This window comes from Perna viridis, chromosome 3, assembly GCF_037379345.1.
Source record: "Perna viridis isolate PV_CMFRI_1.1 ecotype Kerala chromosome 3, ASM3737934v1, whole genome shotgun sequence".
NCBI lineage: Eukaryota > Metazoa > Mollusca > Bivalvia > Mytilida > Mytilidae > Perna > Perna viridis.
In genome coordinates this window covers 11,568,132-11,587,155 of record NC_142447.1, presented here as the reverse complement: position 1 = coordinate 11,587,155, position 19,024 = coordinate 11,568,132, and the positions used below count along the sequence as shown (strand labels likewise).

At 31.7% G+C, this 19,024-nt stretch overlaps 1 protein-coding gene across 2 annotated transcripts in view; it reads left to right on the top strand.

Moving 5' to 3' along the window:
* Positions 1 to 18,367, top strand: part of LOC148621003 (importin-11-like) — a 28,089-nt gene extending 9,722 nt beyond the window's left edge. For both annotated transcript variants that reach the window (XM_088574981.1, XM_088574982.1), the window contains exons 11-26: positions 1,656 to 1,696; positions 1,930 to 2,068; positions 3,100 to 3,205; positions 4,438 to 4,601; positions 5,173 to 5,213; positions 5,890 to 5,955; positions 6,704 to 6,868; positions 8,119 to 8,311; positions 9,113 to 9,192; positions 9,975 to 10,055; positions 13,040 to 13,138; positions 13,605 to 13,718; positions 14,229 to 14,350; positions 15,199 to 15,300; positions 16,965 to 17,067; positions 18,063 to 18,367. In XM_088574981.1, the coding sequence (XP_088431107.1) occupies positions 1,656 to 1,696; positions 1,930 to 2,068; positions 3,100 to 3,205; positions 4,438 to 4,601; positions 5,173 to 5,213; positions 5,890 to 5,955; positions 6,704 to 6,868; positions 8,119 to 8,311; positions 9,113 to 9,192; positions 9,975 to 10,055; positions 13,040 to 13,138; positions 13,605 to 13,718; positions 14,229 to 14,350; positions 15,199 to 15,300; positions 16,965 to 17,067; positions 18,063 to 18,230 (1,784 nt within the window). In that variant the 3' untranslated portion in view covers positions 18,231 to 18,367. The remainder of the gene's footprint in view (positions 1 to 1,655; positions 1,697 to 1,929; positions 2,069 to 3,099; positions 3,206 to 4,437; positions 4,602 to 5,172; positions 5,214 to 5,889; positions 5,956 to 6,703; positions 6,869 to 8,118; positions 8,312 to 9,112; positions 9,193 to 9,974; positions 10,056 to 13,039; positions 13,139 to 13,604; positions 13,719 to 14,228; positions 14,351 to 15,198; positions 15,301 to 16,964; positions 17,068 to 18,062) is intronic.
* The last annotated feature ends 657 nt before the right edge of the window (positions 18,368 to 19,024 follow it).

Sequence of the window (19,024 nt, the reverse complement as noted above, 5' to 3'; positions counted from 1 at the left end):
GTGTATACCTATGTGGTGTGGATAAATGAAGTGAATCTTACAAGTATATGGCATATATTTTGACAGAAATGTGTAAACTGAATCAAAATTACTATTGATTGATTTTTATTTGAAACAAGCATTCTAAGAGTACTGCATGGCAATACAAAGTCCCCTATTGGAAGAAATTTATGTTAAAAGAACAGAATGCATAAGTTTTAGGGCCATAACTCATCAAAAATTCAACAGACCAGAACAAAATTTGAGCTTGATCTGCAAATTGTCAATGTAAACAGTGTACAAATATCAAATGTATGTCTGCAAATTTGACAAAAAAGCTCAGAAAAAGACATATTAGGTTCAAGGACCAAGGCCAAGGACCAGGACACAATTCAAACTTGTCTTGTAACTTGTCACGGTTGAGGAATGTGCCAAGTATTTAATATGTACCTGTAATCATGATAAAAAAATGTAAGAACTATTATTGCAGTTTAAGGGCCATAACTCAGCAAAAAATCAACAGGATCAGAACCCAATTTGAACTTGATCTATAACTCCTCATGGTGAAAGAGTAATAAAGGGAACCAAGGTTATAGCGGTAATCAAAAGAATGTAATCCAGGGACAAAGACCAGACATGGAACACAGACATACACAACAAAGAACATAAAGTAACTAAAATAATACATACAAAGTAACAATAGCAAATGAGCAACTCGGACTCCACTAAAAACTGGGAGCATGGACCAGGTGCACCGGTAGGGTAAGCATCCTCTGCCCTTCTAGAAACACCCGCCCAGTTGCTCATAAAAAGTCAAGTCCGGGGTAGACAAACGAGGAAAGGAAAAATATGACCCGTTGAATAAATCAGTTTTCATCAAAGTGACTCAATGTATTAGATATTAATTGTATATCTGCAAGTAAGACAAAAAAAGTGTGGAAAATTTATTTGGTGGACTGATAGATGAATAGAGTGATAGGGGACTTAAAATGACATAACATTAAAATCTAGGAGGTACAAAACAAACAAAATATCAATACATTTATAGATCAATTTTGTTGATTTCAAAAGCGAATGCAAATGGACTGCTAGGGAAGAAATTTGTTAATTCATACTTGTTTTTTCAATCCTGTTTTGGGAGTCTTTTTGAATGCCCTGATATGTAACTTTAATGGCACAAAATTCTTATGTTTAAATAATAGAAAATTGTGAAGTTCTGTCAAATGTGAAGAAAAAAAATGATGATTTGACATTGATTTCCAGGATTGGTCCAGAAGATGATTTTTGTCTCTACTTCATAGATATGGCCCTAAAAATTCTGTTGTTGTTGTTTTTTAAACTGCTACCATTCAATAGTGCCACAAGATTACAATTCCCTTGTGCCATTTCATTTTCATTTAACAATACACATGTTTAGGGTTATAGAATGAATTTTTCCATACTGGCCCCGTGTTATGTACAAAGGGTCGAGGGTAGTTGTAATGGGCTGAGGCAATGCTGTGGCCCAATATAGTGAAATAGAAAAAAATTATTAGGTGTATGTACATATACAAAAACAAAAATGTACTTCTTGCTACATTTTACATTTATTTATTTTATGAGATTGTTGATGATATTCAATACCAAAGAGTGTTTTGGGTTTCAGGAGGTATTTTCTTACTTCCATCTACTTTCAGGTCAAGAAGAAGTTGGTGATTCATACAGATATTCACTTAAGGTAAAAACAGAAACTGAGGTTTTCTTACTTTGATGCTGTATAAATTAAAAAAAGAGTCTTTAAACATTTTGCAGTGTCTTTATTGAAAGTGGCTGAAAGCACAAAATTTCATGATGTCTGGTTAAAAAGTATACAATTTTTCTAAATATCTATTGAAAATATTCATAGTTAGTTTCTATTAATTTCCTGTGGACTCCAAAGAAAAACAACTTACATGTATTTATTTCCTCCAGCCTTGTACAGAGTGCTTGTTCCTGGCTTTATTTAAAGAGAATCGTATGTCCCTATCTCCTGTTTTGATATCCATGGTTCAACAGATACAAGTAACTGTAGACCCTAATGATATCATGGCAGTACTCCGGAAAGATGCAGGTAATTTCAGATAAGATTTTTGTTCATTTTATAATTGTCTTGGTTGAAAAAGTGTTTCATTTTAGAGGATCTTTTGTTTGTCATTATTTTCGTACTTCTCACTTCAGAGTTCTTTGAAATGGACTGGTTTCATTTTCATAATTGACAGCTTTTCAAACTTAAGACTGTCCAAAAGATCACACATGTAATTGTAAAGTAGGGTTTATTAGTATAATATGAGCAGAATTCTACCTGAAGAGCTAATTAAATCTCTCAGAAGGTTATTTAGATCTGCATTGGAAGTGACACTAGTGTATTTCAAAATACTATAACAGCCAAAATTAAAAGAATTTTGCTCATATTTTACTGCATATGATTACATATATAAATATTGGCTGACCCACATATGGTTGTCATATGGTTGTCATATGTTGGTAAAAAATAATAATAATCATATGTAAACTTAAACATATATAAGTTAATGATACTTGATTAATATGATAACCATATTGTGCACTTGGTATGATTGTTATATGTGCACTTATTGCAGCAGCTATATATTACATGTAATAATCCTTAGGATATATTATGTATTAAGTAGCTGTCTTTTTAAGAATCATGCAAAATCTGAAAAATGTGATACACCCTAAAAAAGGCTACATATTTTTATTTTTGTAATTTAGTTGTTTTAGGGGTCTATACTATGAAATGTGTAATTATTCATTCAAATCTGCCTGCTCTTAGGAGATAATAAACATTGAAAATCCAGTAGATTCTATTGTATTTGAGCGTCATTTACAGGTTATCTCCCTTAATTTTGAAATCTACAGTGCATTCTATACCATTTTTATCTCCTAAGAGCATGGGTTATATGAAAAACGACATGTTAATTTCTGTTTACTATGACATTTTCAAACAAAATATCAAAAATAAAAATATGTAGGCATTTTTCCCATGAATCACATTTTGCATGATCCTTAGCTGGAGTGCTACTTAAGATGTTTAAGTACAAAGTTGATGAAACAAATTTATAGACGATACTTTTATTGCAGTATACAATGCAGTTGGTCTATCTGCCTTTGATTTGTTTGATGACATTAACTTTGATGAATGGTTTACTAATCATCTGGTGCAGGAACTTCACAATAAACATGTCAAGTAAGATCTCTATTACATACACCAAGAGGGTTACACGTGTATACATATATCAAGACAATACATACAGCAAGAGGGTTACACATGTACACAAATACCAAGACCATACATACAGCAAGAGGATTACACATGTACACATATACCAAGACAATACATACAGCAAGAGGGTTACACATGTACACATACCAAGACAATACATACCACAAGAGGGTTACATATGTACACATATACAAAACATACACAGTGTGGGTCACACATGTACACATACACCAAGACATACACAGTGAGGGTCACACATTTACACATACACAAAATATACACAGTGCGGGTCACACATGTACACATACACCAGGGCATTCATTGTGAGGGTCACACATGTACACATGTATTAAACATACACAGTGAGGGTCACACATGTACACATACAAAAACATACACAGTGAGGGTCACACTTGTACACATATACCAAGACTATACATACAACAAGTAAACGAAGACACACAAAGAGGGTTACACATGTACACAATACATATACTACTCGTCCTTACCTCTGTACAAGTATAAAAATAGGAGATGTGGTATGATTGCCAGTGGGATACTCTTCCACCAAATGCCAAGCAATGAACTATTAAACTTCTACAGGTCACCACACAGTATTCAATGATGGGCAAAACCCATACCATAAAGCATGCTGTAAAAGTCCCCAAAATAAATGATGTGAAACAATACATTAAAGACAGAAAAACAACCTAAATTATTGAAAAAGAATAACAATGAATATAAAAAGTGACAACCAATGGACTACAAGTTTCTTGCTTTGAAACAGGCAAATAAAGTATGTGGTGGAGTTAAACATGTTTGTGAGCACTCAGACCTCCCCCCTAACATGGGACAGTTGTGGGAAAATAAAACAATAAAACGAATTATAAAAATCTGTTTAATTTGGATTTAATTTTAGAGATAGATACACAATATAAACACCTTTTTCTAATAGGACAAAAAAAAACAGCAGTCACTAAATACTGGTTATGTTACATGTATGTTTTTATTATACTTTTTCATCAAAACATCCAACTTTCAAAAAATTGGTATAAAGGTTACTAATGGATGAGGCTTGCTGCTCAAGACTGGACATATTGAAACCATATTTGATTAACTTTAAATACACGTACACTGTTTTCAACTTTAATACTTAAATATGACACTGTACAGTAGAATGCACTTTTTATGTACAGTTACAGAATCATTAGACGGAGGGTAATATGGTTATGTGCTCAATGGGTTGGTGTAAAGATGTCTCCAAGTCTCCGCCCTGACTTGTATCAGGCCATTATTCCATTACTTGGGAAAGATGAAGACTTGGTTGTTAGAATAGAAGCTGCTCAAACACTTAAAACTGATATCCTTTGTATAACAGAATTGTTTTGTTTTTTTTTGGTGTATTTTTTTGGGGGGGGGATTTAGACCCTTATCTGAACTACTATTAGTTAGTGATATGGATAAATTCCTTTATTTAAACTCTTGCAAGCCAAGACTGAGGGTTTTAATGGTATTATCCTGTCTGTCTGTTGGTTCATCTGTCCACATATCTTGCAAATGCAGCTTCACCTAAAATGCTTAAGGAAATTGGATAAAATTTTATAGAAAGGACATTTAACATATAATTCACTAGAAGTTGTGATTATTCTGTTGAGTTTGCTAACAGTATTTCTAGTTTGGCACAGATAGTTTAGAATGATCTTAAAGTAGAAATATGGAGAAATAGAGGAATATTATCATCTTCACCTGATAAATATTTTAGTTTAGCTCAGTTTTATTTTCTGTTTAATTCAAAAATCTTAAATCAAAGGTCATCATATTGTTCTTGTGTGGTGTCTCATGGTTTATTCTTCCATTCTCAATTCAGCCTAAGCATAAAAATATAATAACTAATTTTGTATAAATTTGATTAGTATCCTTAACATTGGTACCAGTTGATGACTTTGAGTTCAGTGTGACTCAGTTTTTACCTGTAAGTACTTCTCCATCTGTACCTGTTATGATGGTTTTTAATGTATAGTACAATATTTTTCTATTATTTAATCTATTAAGTCATTTTAAATGAAAGAGTAATCAAGGGAACCAAGGTTATAGCGGTAATCAAAGAGTAATCAAGGGAACCAAGATTCTAGTGGAAATCAAAAGAATGAAATCCAGCGACAAAGACCAAAAAGACACACACAACAAAGAACATAAAATAACCAAAATAATACGTACAAGGTAACAAAAGTAAATGAGCAATTCAGACTCCACTAAAAACTGGAAGCATGGACCAGATGCATCAGTAGGGTAAGTGTCCTCTACATATGTGATGAAATGACATTTATTTCTATCAGAGAAGAATGAGGTATTCTTACTGATTAAAACATGGTCATGTGGTCTTCATTAATGTTCATTAAAATGTCAAGAGGCCATTACCTGATGAATATTGCCAGGGGCATTACCATATATTTCAATGAAATAAACACAGTAGTTCTTATGTACGGCCAATTATTGATAAGTTACATAAGGAACTATTGTATAAGTAATGTAGAGTTGTATTTCCATGAGAACAGTTTTCCACCTCATGTCTCATTTGCCTGTCCTCCTAATACATAAAGTTATGGTTTAAGCTCTATATGATAAAATTTTTTTTCATTTATTTTCAGTTTCTTGAAACCATGTTTGCATTATTGTTTGAACTTCTCCAGGAAGTCAAAGAATGTGACAGTAAAGTAAGTAATTAAATAATGGTACACCCACATGTATACTTTTAAATACTTTTAAGTACCATTCTGTGTAAGAATCAGGCAATGGGTGGCACATCATTATTCTCAATTTGTTTTTTTTTCCCTCAAATATATTCAAAACACCTAGAAAACGACTGAAAACTATTTAAATTTATCCTGAAGCTTCTGTGAGGAAGATAATTTTTTGCTGCTCATATAAGGAAAAGGGTGCGAAATTTCCACACCATTTTTCCAATGTGCATTTAACTAAAGACCTCTTAATATCTTACACACACTTTGGTGGTTATTTCTGAAGGTTATAAGTTATAAATACTTGGATAATGCAATACAATATCTTGTATTTTTTTCATGTGCCACATCTTATATATATTTTGCCTGATTCTTAATAGACAGAGAATTTAAATTTAAATAACCAATGTTTTCTAGTAGAGTGTATCACACCAGGCTGAAGAATGATACTTTTTCTGATCAAAATTGTAAAGAAAAGAAACATTGAGATCAATACTGGAAATAAGTTTTTAAGTTATGATATCACTGTGAAATATACTAAAATGAATACAATGTTTTATGTAGTCAAAATGAAAGACAGGACTGATTTAAACCTTAAGTTATATGCAAAATATGGGATAAAAGGTTTTTAAAAAATGCTGAGGGTTTGCTATAATATTGTTGAGTCTTTCTTTTTGTTATGACAATTGTTAAAAAAAATATAATAAAATTTCTTCTATTACAGATGCAGGTTTTACATGTAATTTCATTTGTGATTGAGAGAGTTGGTCCAAAGATACAGCAGTATGCCACATCTTTAATCCAGTATTTACCAGCTCTTTGGCAAGAATCAGCTGACCACAATATGTTACGATGTGCAATTCTCACTACACTGATACACTTAGTTCAAGTAAGTGTGTTGATCATGTGAGGGTTTTTGTATTTTACATGTAGATAAAGATGCTCTTATACCGGTAAATTTCAGGTTCTCGGAATCTCCTGGTGACATAAAATTAAAGATATCAGAAAATTTATAAATTGATATGTGACACTGTTAAATTGAGGAATTTTATTGAATTATCCATGGAATTTAAGAACATTCTAAGACTTTACTATTTTTTATATATCTGATGTCAGCTGTTGAAGTCAAAGACTTCGTGTTTGCTTTACTTTGTTCTTGTTACTTTGTCCCCCGCCCAACAACCCAGAGACTTAGAAATGTTAGGCGTCTGATGGTCCGCCTGTCTTTCGCATTTGTGAGTCCTGTCATGACTACATTTCTCACTTGATTTGATAAATTTCTGAAGTTTGCTCATGTTTGTTATATTTTGTTGGATATTCTGCATATAGAGTTTTCATATCTCAACTAGTACATTATGCTACAGCTTACCGTAGCTACTTTTTTATCGCGATCGACTTCTTACAGTTAGGCTTCTAGAACAGTGTTATGTTGTTACAAGATTGAAGTCATCACTACAGAAGTTTTATGGTCGCCATCATGAACTCGTGGATTGTACAGTGTATCCATCTGCATCATGAAAACTGATTTGTTCATCATGTCATAGTTTTCCTTTCCTCTTTGACTACCCCAGACTTGATTTTTTATGAGCAACTGGGCAGGTGTTTCTAGAAAAGCAGAGGACGCTTACCCTACCGGTGCACCTAGTCCATGCTCCCAGCTTTTAGTGGAGTCCAAGTTGCTCATTTGCTTTTGTTACTATTATTATGTATTATTTTAGTTAATTAATGTTCTTTGTTGTGTATGTCTGTTTTCCATGTCTGGTTTTTGTCCCTGGATTGCTTTCTTTTGATTTTCGCTAGAATCTTGGTTCCCTTGATTACTATTTCATTACAGGGTTTTGGTTCCAGTTGCTCTGCAATGTTTGTTATATTCGTTGGATATTCTTTCATTACAGGGTTTTGGTTCCAGTTGCTGTGCTATGTTTGTTATATTAGTTAGATATTCTTTCATTACAGGGTTTTTGTTCCAGTTCCTGTGCTATGTTTGTTATTTTCGTTGGATATTCTTTCATTACAGGGTTTTGGTTCCAGTTGCTGTGCTATGTTTGTTATATTCGTTGGATATTCTTTCATTACAGGGTTTTGGTTCCAGTTGCTGTGCTATGTTTGTTATATTCGTTGGATATTCTTTCATTACAGGGTTTTGGTTCCAGTTGCTGTGTTATGTTTGATTTTTTATTACCCGTTATACAAATGTCGACTGATGTAAGACAGGACCAGTATATCTACCTCGTAGAAGATGGATTGGAATTATGGCATGCCACACTTCAGAATGTTGCTGCTTCTACTGACCATATTCTTCATTTGTATGCTAATATGGCTGGCTTACTTGGTGAGCATTATTATATAGATATCATTGATTTACTGAATGTTTACTTTGTAATTCACTTTGTCATGTATGTGATAAAGTCATTACTTCAAAACTGGAGATTTGTCATTTTTCAGCTGGAGATTGGTTTGAAAACTGGAGGTTTTTTTATTAGCGTTTTTTTTTTTTCACAGTGTAACAAGTCAAATATGTGTGACACTTATGGAAAACCTTGCAAAGTTTGATAGTTTACAATGTGAAATCAGTTTTATAATTTCATTCTTGGGCTATCTCCCACCAAAATGTCACAACATGAGTATCAATCTGCCAATCACAAAACTTAAAATTCATGTTGAAAATTATTTAAATTATGGAGGAAATCTGTATAATAAATAGGATAGTCAATTGATTATATTAAATAACCCAAAATTAATAACTTGTCCCAAGAACTCTTGAATATTTAACTTTTGTGTGGAACTTATTTGGCTACCACACACTCATTAAATCTATATGTTCTTTGGTACTTGTGATCATATTTTGATTATTCACTCCTACCCATTAATTAATACATTATTTTTTTTTGTCATATCTAACTATTTAAAGTATTAGTCAGTATGTAAATGGATTGCTGAATAGTTTGCAAAGAGTGTTTTTTTTTTAAATTCTTAAATGAAGTATACAAACACACGTATAAATTTAATTTATTTTCTACAATTTAAGTAAACATTTTCCTATAATTTCAGATCTGTTTTCTATAACATACACATGTACTGTTATGGACTTGTTTTCTATTTGAGGTTAATGGATGATAGAATTTATTTACAGAATTAGGAACAGAAAACTTGAGGATATGCTTGAAAGTTATAGAAGATTATATTTTGTTGTGTCCTATGGAATTCATGCAGGTTGAGTATTTTATGTTAATAAGGGCTTGAACTGACATTTTCCATTCTGTCTGGGTTTTCTCTTTGACATATTCACCATATCTATTCTCGTTACATATTCCATGTCCTCACTTTAAGCTGCCAATTCATGTATTTAAGTAGCAGTCTTTATAAAAATCAGATAGAAGATGATTAATCATGTCAAAAACCCACTGAATTCAGTTTTATTTCTTGTGTAGATACAGTTACTGATCACATAACAGGTCTTAGTTTTTCATTTGGTTGTTACGCTCATGAAATTGACATTTTGCTAGAGTTATTGTTTTTGCTTTGGTTTTGTTTGGTTGGTTTTAGTGGGAGAGGAATGTATGATTTTCTTAAAAGTGCAGATCTGAATGCAGAAATGATTATCGTTGTGTGAAAGTAAAGCATATGTAGACTGAAAAGCATCATTTGTTTGTAGGTTTTTTTCTTCACCATGAATCACTTTACCATTGGCAGTGACTGAATTTTATGTGGACTGATACTTAATACAAAAAATGTTTAATGTTTTTTTTTTAGCTTACATCAAAATATTAAGTCATTTTGGTTAGTGGTACCTACTCATTTTTTGCTATTTTGTAACAAAGACTTCAAGGCTGAAGTCATTGATGAAATTGTAGTACAAAAAATGACTTGGTTTTTTATTGGGTCCTTTGAAGAACCAAACAAATGTATATGAAATAGTTAATTTACCATTTGAAGTAAGGTTAGAATTTTAATGAAAAAAAAAGGAAAATATGTTTTTGAATTTTTGATTTCAGCAATACTCAAATGTGTTAGTGAGCAGTTTGGGCAAATTATTACCTGATGTGAAAACAGAAGGACAGATTTTAGTTTTAAGGGTAAGAATCAATAAAATACTGATAATATTCATTATTTGGATATCAGAAAAAAGGGCAATAAATGGGACAATTTAGGCTGAAGTTTACATTAAAACATTTTTATTTGAAGATAAGGTCACATTATCCTGAAATACGTTCATGTATTTTACATGTGTGATAATGTTAAAATATTGCTTTGTAATTGTGTCTTGATAGAATGGTTGAGTAGAGAATCACTGTCATCTTACATGTAAAACATTGCTTTGTAATTGTGTCTTGATAGAATGGTTGAGTAGAGGATCACTGTCATCTTACATGTAAAACATTGCTTTGTAATTCTGTCTTGATAGAATGGTTGAGTAGAGAATCACTGTCATCTTACATGTAAAACATTGCTTTGTAATTGTGTCTTGATAGAATGGTTGAGTAGAGGATCACTGTCATCTTACATGTAAAACATTGCTTTGTAATTCTGTCTTGATAGAATGGTTGAGTAGAGGATCACTGTCATCTTACATGTAAAACATTGCTTTGTAATTCTGTCTTGATAGAATGGTTGAGTAGAGAATCACTGTCATCTTACATGTAAAATATTGCTTTGTAATTCTGTCTTGATAGAATGGTTGAGTAGAGGATCACTGTCATCTTACATGTAAAACATTGCTTTGTAATTCTGTCTTGATAGAATGGTTGAGTAGAGGATCACTGTCATCTTACATATAAAACATTGCTTTGTAATTCTGTCTTGATAGAATGGTTGAGTAGAGGATCACTGTCATCTTACATGTAAAACATTGCTTTGTAATTCTGTCTTGATAGAATGGTTGAGTAGAGAATCACTGTCATCTTACATGTAAAATATTGCTTTGTAATTCTGTCTTGATAGAATGGTTGAGTAGAGAATCACTGTCATCTTACATGTAAAATATTGCTTTGTAATTGTGTCTTGATAGAATGGTTGAGTAGAGAATCACTGTCATCTTACATGTAAAACATTGCTTTGTAATTGTGTCTTGATAGAATGGTTGAGTAGAGAATCACTGTCATCTTACATGTAAAACATTGCTTTGTAATTGTGTCTTGATAGAATGGTTGAGTAGAGAATCACTGTCATCTTACATGTAAAACATTGCTTTGTAATTGTGTCTTGATAGAATGGTTGAGTAGAGAATCACTGTCATCTTACATGTAAAACATTGCTTTGTAATTCTGTCTTGATAGAATGGTTGAGTAGAGAATCACTGTCATCTTACATGTAAAATATTTTTTAGTATTTGATTTGTGAAAATTTAAGTTAAAAAAAATACACTGAAATCTTATTTATGGCGTAAATGTCAAGAGAAAATAATCCCAAAAAAAAAATAAGATTCTTGAGTTCAAAGACTAATTTCTTTGCCATCAAAGTCTCATTTCATTTTTGGTACAAACATCCTTAACAAATTCGGTCCATATCTTTCAATGGTGATAAGTTAAGGGATAGAGTTACTGGGTCAATGTTTATCAGGGACTTGATAGTGGTATATTCATATAGTCCCTGATTTTAAAACATGTTGACCTTTGTCCTATTAAATTTATCTTGAAATATAATTTGATTTTTTACTTATAAATTTTCAACTAACTTGATTCTTTTTATCAGAGAACATTAACATAAGTGTATTAAAAAAATGTATATGTCTCCGAGTTGCTCATTTACTTTGTACGTATTATTTTTGTTATTTTACGCGTTCTATGTTGCGTTTGTCTGTTTTCCATGTCTGGTCTTTGTCCCTGGACTGTATTCTTTTGCTTACTACTAGAATCTTGGTTCCCTTGATTACTCTTACATGGTTAGGTAGTACAAAACAGTTAGGTCATTTCTGAAAATTTGGTCTCATTTTCTTGAAATAAAGCTGTTTTGAGGCAGTCTGCACAGAAATTTCTAGTGTTTTGTCATATAAAAGTGCATATTTTTGAAATCCTTGGTGTGTGGGGGTTCAAGTCATTTATAAGTAATTTACTGATTATTGTTATAAAATTCAGTAGCCATGGTAACATACTGAAAAAAATATTACTGAGTTTTAGTACAACTCAGGGGTGCCTTTCCAAAACTAACAGCCAATTACTATGTTTTATAAAATATCAGGCACTTAGACACTACCACAGGATGAAAGTGTGCATGGAGTAGGTGGAAAAAGGGTAAAAATAATAAGACCCTTTTCGATTCATTCTCTCAAAATTTTAGTTCCAAAAGTTCATGCGTAATAAGGTATTTTGAAAATCAGCCATCTGATGCTGAGAAGAGAAGCTAATACTGTAGGGGACTGAAACGTTCCGAGAAACGTTCCGAGAAACGTTCCGAATACCATTCTTCATTTAATTACACCTGTTTACCATTACATATATTACATTTGTCTATGTATAAATGCTTAACTACATTTAAACAATATATCCACCAAATTTCAACTTTTAATTTTAAGTTTTACAAATTTGACCGGGGTAACTTGGTGTGCGAAACAGTGTGCCTTAATGTAACTATATAGTGCACCCTTAGGCTGCACTTATTTTTGCCCTTGTTTGAAACAGTGAAGGAAGGGTGGCTTTTTATGTGTATTTTAATTGTATGAATGTAATATTATAAATTAAGAAATTATTGTGATGCCTTTATCTGTCTGTGGGAGACCGGACAGGATAGTCAAAGACATTGAAAAATCCCTCAGTAAGATGCTTTTATATGTGTGAAAGGAAAAATGTGACTAACTTCAATTTTTGCATTATGAATATTTTATCATGACTTGTATTGAATCATTTGCAAAGTTAAAACAAATTTAAATCACTTTTTTGATTAAATGACAGAAATTAACACAGTTACTTCTGATTTTATAGTGTAGCAATTATCCACAGGCCATGTTTCAGACACAGCTTCCCCTTCTCAGAACTACTCAATACTTAGGGGTAAGGCCTTGTCTAAATGAGGTGTCTGTACAATTACCACGTTATTGACCACTAATCATTACACTGTATTTTAGGTTGTAGAGCTAGTATTTAAAACTTTTCCAAAGGAAGGAGCAGAGGCATTTACACCCATGCTACCTACATTTATGAATGGTGTTCTTTTTGATAAAGAGGTAATGTACTCTTATTCAAACTTTGTAAATACTTGACTTGCTTCCTTCTAAAATGAAATATTATAGGTCTGTCTTGCTTGCTTGTAAAATGAAATACTATACAATTTAGAATAAATAATTCAGAAATAATGATGTAACTGCCAAAACTTAGAAAGAAATTTTAGGCATGATTTTCTTCTGCTATAAATCTGAATTTTGTTAGTTTCATGAAATCATGTGTGAAAGTTAGATAATGTAATATGAACAACTTAATCATACTAAATAGTTGACATGTTGATCGTAATTTTTGAACTTTCACAATCAGCTCTGCTGCTGATTATATTCTACGTTACTATATGTATGTTGAGCTCTATTTTGTTAATATTTTAGTGTAATTGATATAAAAACAATTTAGGAAAACTAAGTAAAGTTTATAACTGCCAAATAACTTTTGATGGATAACATATTCACCCGTTTTTATTAATAGGAGCATCCATTAATGATATCAATGTATATGACATTACTGGCAAGGATATTACTACAGAATCAGGAGTATATGTTCAACTTCTTCAACAGAGTAGCCAATGAAATCAGTAAAGATGTAAGTGTAGAATAAGACTACAGGATTAGTTCTCTTAAATTATTATTCTCATGGAAAAGTATTGTTCATTCAATTACATGATTTGTCAAGCTAATGAAATGTTTGTCCAGTATATATTCTAAGCACTAAGGGATTTAGCTAGCCAATTTTTCATGTAACCAATTTACCCTATTGAACACATGCATCCAATGAAAGGATTAACTCTTTGACACATTCCAAGTTGGATTGTCTGATGTTACGGCAGCGAACTGTTTTGTTGCCATATTTGTTTTGAGTGGAAACAGGAAAGAATGATAACTCAGCATTGACTAGGTATTGCTAAATAGGGGATTGGGTATAAAACGACAAATGTATTAGAAATACTCTTCATGTGGTGCTTTTACAGGCTAGAGATTGGCTAATTTTTTCAGTGGTGGGGTTATGATGAATGCAGTGGTAGATAACAAAGTTGAACAAATCTCTTCTTTTTTGGTACATTTTTATTAATGACTCAACATTCTCTATTGACAGAGTGAGAGTGTGTTAGGAATGTTTATTGATGCATTATCTGAGAAGATTGATAGTATAACACAACCTGAGAAACGTAAACTGTGTGCTCTCAGTGTAACATCTCTGCTCTCACTTAACTTAAAGTAAGTTTGTTTTCTATTGTGATTAGATTAACTGAATAAATTCTATTTATTATTCACTCTTTTGTCAGTGACTAATTTTAAGATACGCACGTGATATTTTAACCACTTGGTTGTGTTAAAACTACTATAAGTGGTTTCCTGCTATTTCCTATTTTATATACATTATGATTCTCCTAATTTCAATAGTAAAATTCTTTTTTTTTAAATGCTTGTAATAGCAAACAAAATTTATCATAAATCTTTTAACCTGTCTCCTGTTTAGGGATAACTTGAATCTATCCAATCAATCTACATTCTATGTTGTGTACATGTATCAGATCTGACAGATTTTAACATTTGGCATATATACACACACAATAAAATTTCATGTATTGTAATAAGTACCAGTCCACACTACATTCAGACACCGACATTGGTAAAGTGATCCATGGTGTAGAAAACCCAGCAAACAAACAATGCTTTTTCAGTCTACGTATATTTATATTTTCACAAAAGGATAATTATTTCTGATTTTAGATCTGCTTTTTTGAATAATCACACGTTTATTTCCCACTGAAATCAACTAAATCAAACAAAATCAAGAACAATAACTCTTACAAGGTGCTAATTTCATGTACAATCCATATAAATTTTATCTCTAAAGCGCAACATCCAAATGAAAAACTTAGACTTGTGATGTGATCAGTAACTGTTTCTGAACAAGAAACAAAACTGAATTTGGTTGGTTTTTGACATACATGAATCACCTGCTGTCTGATTTTGATCAAGACTGATACTTAAAAACAATGTAACATGGATGACACAGATTTACCTTTACATGTATGATTCTTGTTTTTGTTTAATTGTAGTGTTGTGAAGGAGAAGTTTTGTGCTATAATATGTTTATGTGTAGAAGTATTACATGATGTCACTAGAATTCCTGTTGATGAAGACCCTTCAATTCAATTAGAGTAAGTTAAGCCTATGGGACAAGAGGGAATAAAACAAAATAGTCAATTCACTGGTGAAATATTGAAATTTATTGCAGAAGAAATTAGCAAAAAAATCAAGATTATCATTGTGCATGAAAATAGTATAAAAACTGATTTTGTTCATTTCCACTATTAAACAATTTGGAGGGAATGCCACTTATGACTTCAACAATTAGTAATAATATTTACTGCGCATAACATTAAAACATGTTAATCTGATTGGATAATCAACTTTATACATGTTTCATGAGTCAAAGAAACATGTTTGAGCTATTTATGTAGGTCATGTCCACAGTTGTCTGGACTACTTTTACTGACCACTGTTTGTTGTCTATTTTCTATGTATATCTAAAAATAGAAAAGGAATAGAATGAGAGAATCATTTGAAATATAATTATATAAATGAATTGAATGTTTCAATTTTTATGTTAAGTTGACCGGTTGCACATTTTGGACATGAAGGGCTAGGGCGTGCCATTGAAGATATGATATGGTCAACACTTCTACATGCAGATGAAACATCAAAAATGAGACATTCAGTTCTTAACTATAATCATGAAAATACAACTAAACTCAAGGAGAAAGACATTAAAAAAATTAAACTATTTCAGATACAGTTTTTTTCTGGTTATTCTTTTATATGGTATACTAACTCAACTATAATTTGACCGATATATTTGATATTTTTCTTTTTGCTTTTTCTTACATTAGTATTTGAAAATGAAGTATTTTTAATTTTTTGAAGATTCTTTAATTTGATGTTCAAGAATAATTTGGTTTTATCCTATACATGTGGGGTTGTATCCTATACATGTGGGGTTGTAACCTATACATGTGGGGTTGTATCCTATACATGTGGGGTCGTATGCTATACATGTGGGGTTGTATGCAATAAATATTCATTTTAACATTTTAACATTTCTTATTCAACAATGTACAATGCACTATATGCTTATGTTTTTTTTTTCATTTCATCTGACTTTGAACTTTGACTAAATGGTTTTAATGTCATTTCTTCCATGAGTAGCCTCTAAATTCAAATGGAGTGAAGGATTATCTAAATCAAGCTTCCCTTAAAGTAATCGCTTGATTATTCACTTTAGTACTGAAAGTTACTATTAAAGTCATTGATATAGAATGTATAGAAAACTTGCTGAATACAATAGTGTTGATGAAATGTTTTTTTAATGTCATTTCTTCCATGACTAGCCTCTGAAATTCATATGCAGTGAAGCATTATCTAAACAAACTTTAATTTTCGTATTTGTACTCAAAGTGACTAATAAAGTCATTGATATGGAATGTATAGAAAAACTTAATTGCTGACTGAACACAATGGTGCTGAATCTATTTATCTAAAGTGGTTTAAATTTAAAAATACAGTTCTTTTTATATTTATGATGTATAGGTATTTTATTGAAGTAGAAGTTTGAATGTGGAAATCAAAACTGAATGCATTCAGAAATAAATGTATTAGTACACCACTGTCCGTCTATCTGTCCACATGTGGGATAACTCATATAATGTTTGTCTTTATGTAAAGTGGCACTCTTTGTATTTCATTATTTTTTTTATTTCTCAGACATATATAGAAAATATGTTGTATAACTGTATCATGTGCTATTGATGCCTTTATATTTCAGTTCTCTGGTGATAAGTGATGAGGGTTGTGAGGATGTTGATGACTACTACACACAATATGGTGACAGAGATGTTATAACAGAACATGATAGAAGAAAAACCAAAGTACGTACGCACAAACTGATGACATAGAACACAAGAATAATTGTGATTGTTTTGTAGTTCTGTTGTTCTGTATTTTAATAATTTCATATAGAACCTTTTGCTGACTTGATTAAGTTCAATTTAATAGCAAGTGTCATTATATAATATTCTTTATCTAGTTAGAGGTTTGCTAAATGCCCTAAAGTGATTGCTCTCTCTTCCTGCATCTGTCTGAAATCAAAGGTAAAAATCAAGAAATACAAGCTTGTAGCCCAGTCCATATTTTTGTTTAATATTTTCCTACCAGTGCACCTGGTCCATGCCCTCAGTTTTTGGTGGAGTCCCAATCCCAGTTACTCAATTACTTTTGTTTCTTTGTATGTAACTTTTTGGTTATTATATGTTCTTTGTTTTGTGTGTCTGTTTTCCATTTCTGGTCTCATTACAGTCTTTTGATTTTCCCAAGAATCTTGATTCCCTTGGTTACTCTTTCTATGTGTTCAACTAAGTTTTTGTCAAAAGTTTGGTAGCCCAGCTCAAAATCTAGTACCATGGGCTACTGGGTGACTGCTGATTTTCATCCCTGGAAATACTTCTTACACTAATAAAAAATCTTGCATAATTTTTTACCATTGAGAGGAGATGTGTTACAAACTGAATTCCTGTTGCACCTCTAGAAGTCCCGGTCTCAAACTTTGGATTTTTCTTAGAATTTTATGTATTGACTGGTGGTTTCAAGAGGAATTCTTTAGAAACCACATTCATATATGTTCAGTTGGTTGTTTCAGTAAAGAGTAATCAAGGGAACAAAAGTTTGAGAAGAAATCAGAATATATTCCTTTATAAAGAATGTATTCCAAGGATAAAGACTAGACCAAGAAAACAGACATACACAACAAAGAACATGAAATAACCAAAATGATGCATCCTCTGCTTTTCTAGAAACACCCACCGAGTTGTAAATTCGGTTTTTAACACGTCAAATCATGTTTAACATTATTATATTATTTTTCCAGCTGTCAAAGAAAGATCCAGTGCATACAATCGCTTTAAGAGACTATTTATTTTCACAACTTGGAGCTTGTCAACTTCTGTATGGAGATAGTATATTCACTGGATTGATGGAAACTGTTGATTCTGAAATAGTTAAACAATTACAGGAGTTCAACCATATGAAATCTTAAATTACAGTATTTGAAAGATATTTACATGTAATCAAATATTTAAATTTTCTGCTGCTATCTTGTCAGATCATGCTATCCAAGCATAGAAAGCCAGCACATGTTTTTAATAATATGATTGTTTACACATGCATACTGTATTATTATTGTTGTTATATTGCCAAGTTCTTTCAATTGTATCATTGTTACTATTCAGTTTACCATCTATAATTATATATGTGGCCAACCAGATTACAAAAAAAAAAAAAATTAAGCATTCTTTCTTGAAGATAATCAATTAAGAAGATAATCAGTTGATTGTTATTAAACTGACTTTTTATTGGAACAAAGAATTACATAAATGTAAATTGATCAGCCACTGAAGTAGGCCATATAGGATTTCTTCTTTGTAAAATTGAATGTAGACTGATGAAGTATTCAACACCATACTTCATATCTATTGAATACACAATACATTGCTCATAATATGCATTGGCTGAGGAGTAGAATGAAAATGTTTGTGATTGCTGAATGAGTTGAAAATGATTCGGAATGGTAGTTCTCTCATAGATGTTACAAAGATACGGCATTATAAGAGTGTTGTAAGAGGTGTTAATGTGTAAAGAATGAAGATTTTAGAATGTGAGAGAGTAATCAAGGGAAACCAAGATTCTAGCAGAAATCAAAAGAATGTAATCCAAGGACAAAGTCTAGACAGAGGAAACACACACACACACACATGACAAAATACATAAAATAAACAAAATAATACATACAAAGCAACAAAAGAAAAGGAGACCAGGTGCTCTGGTAGGGTA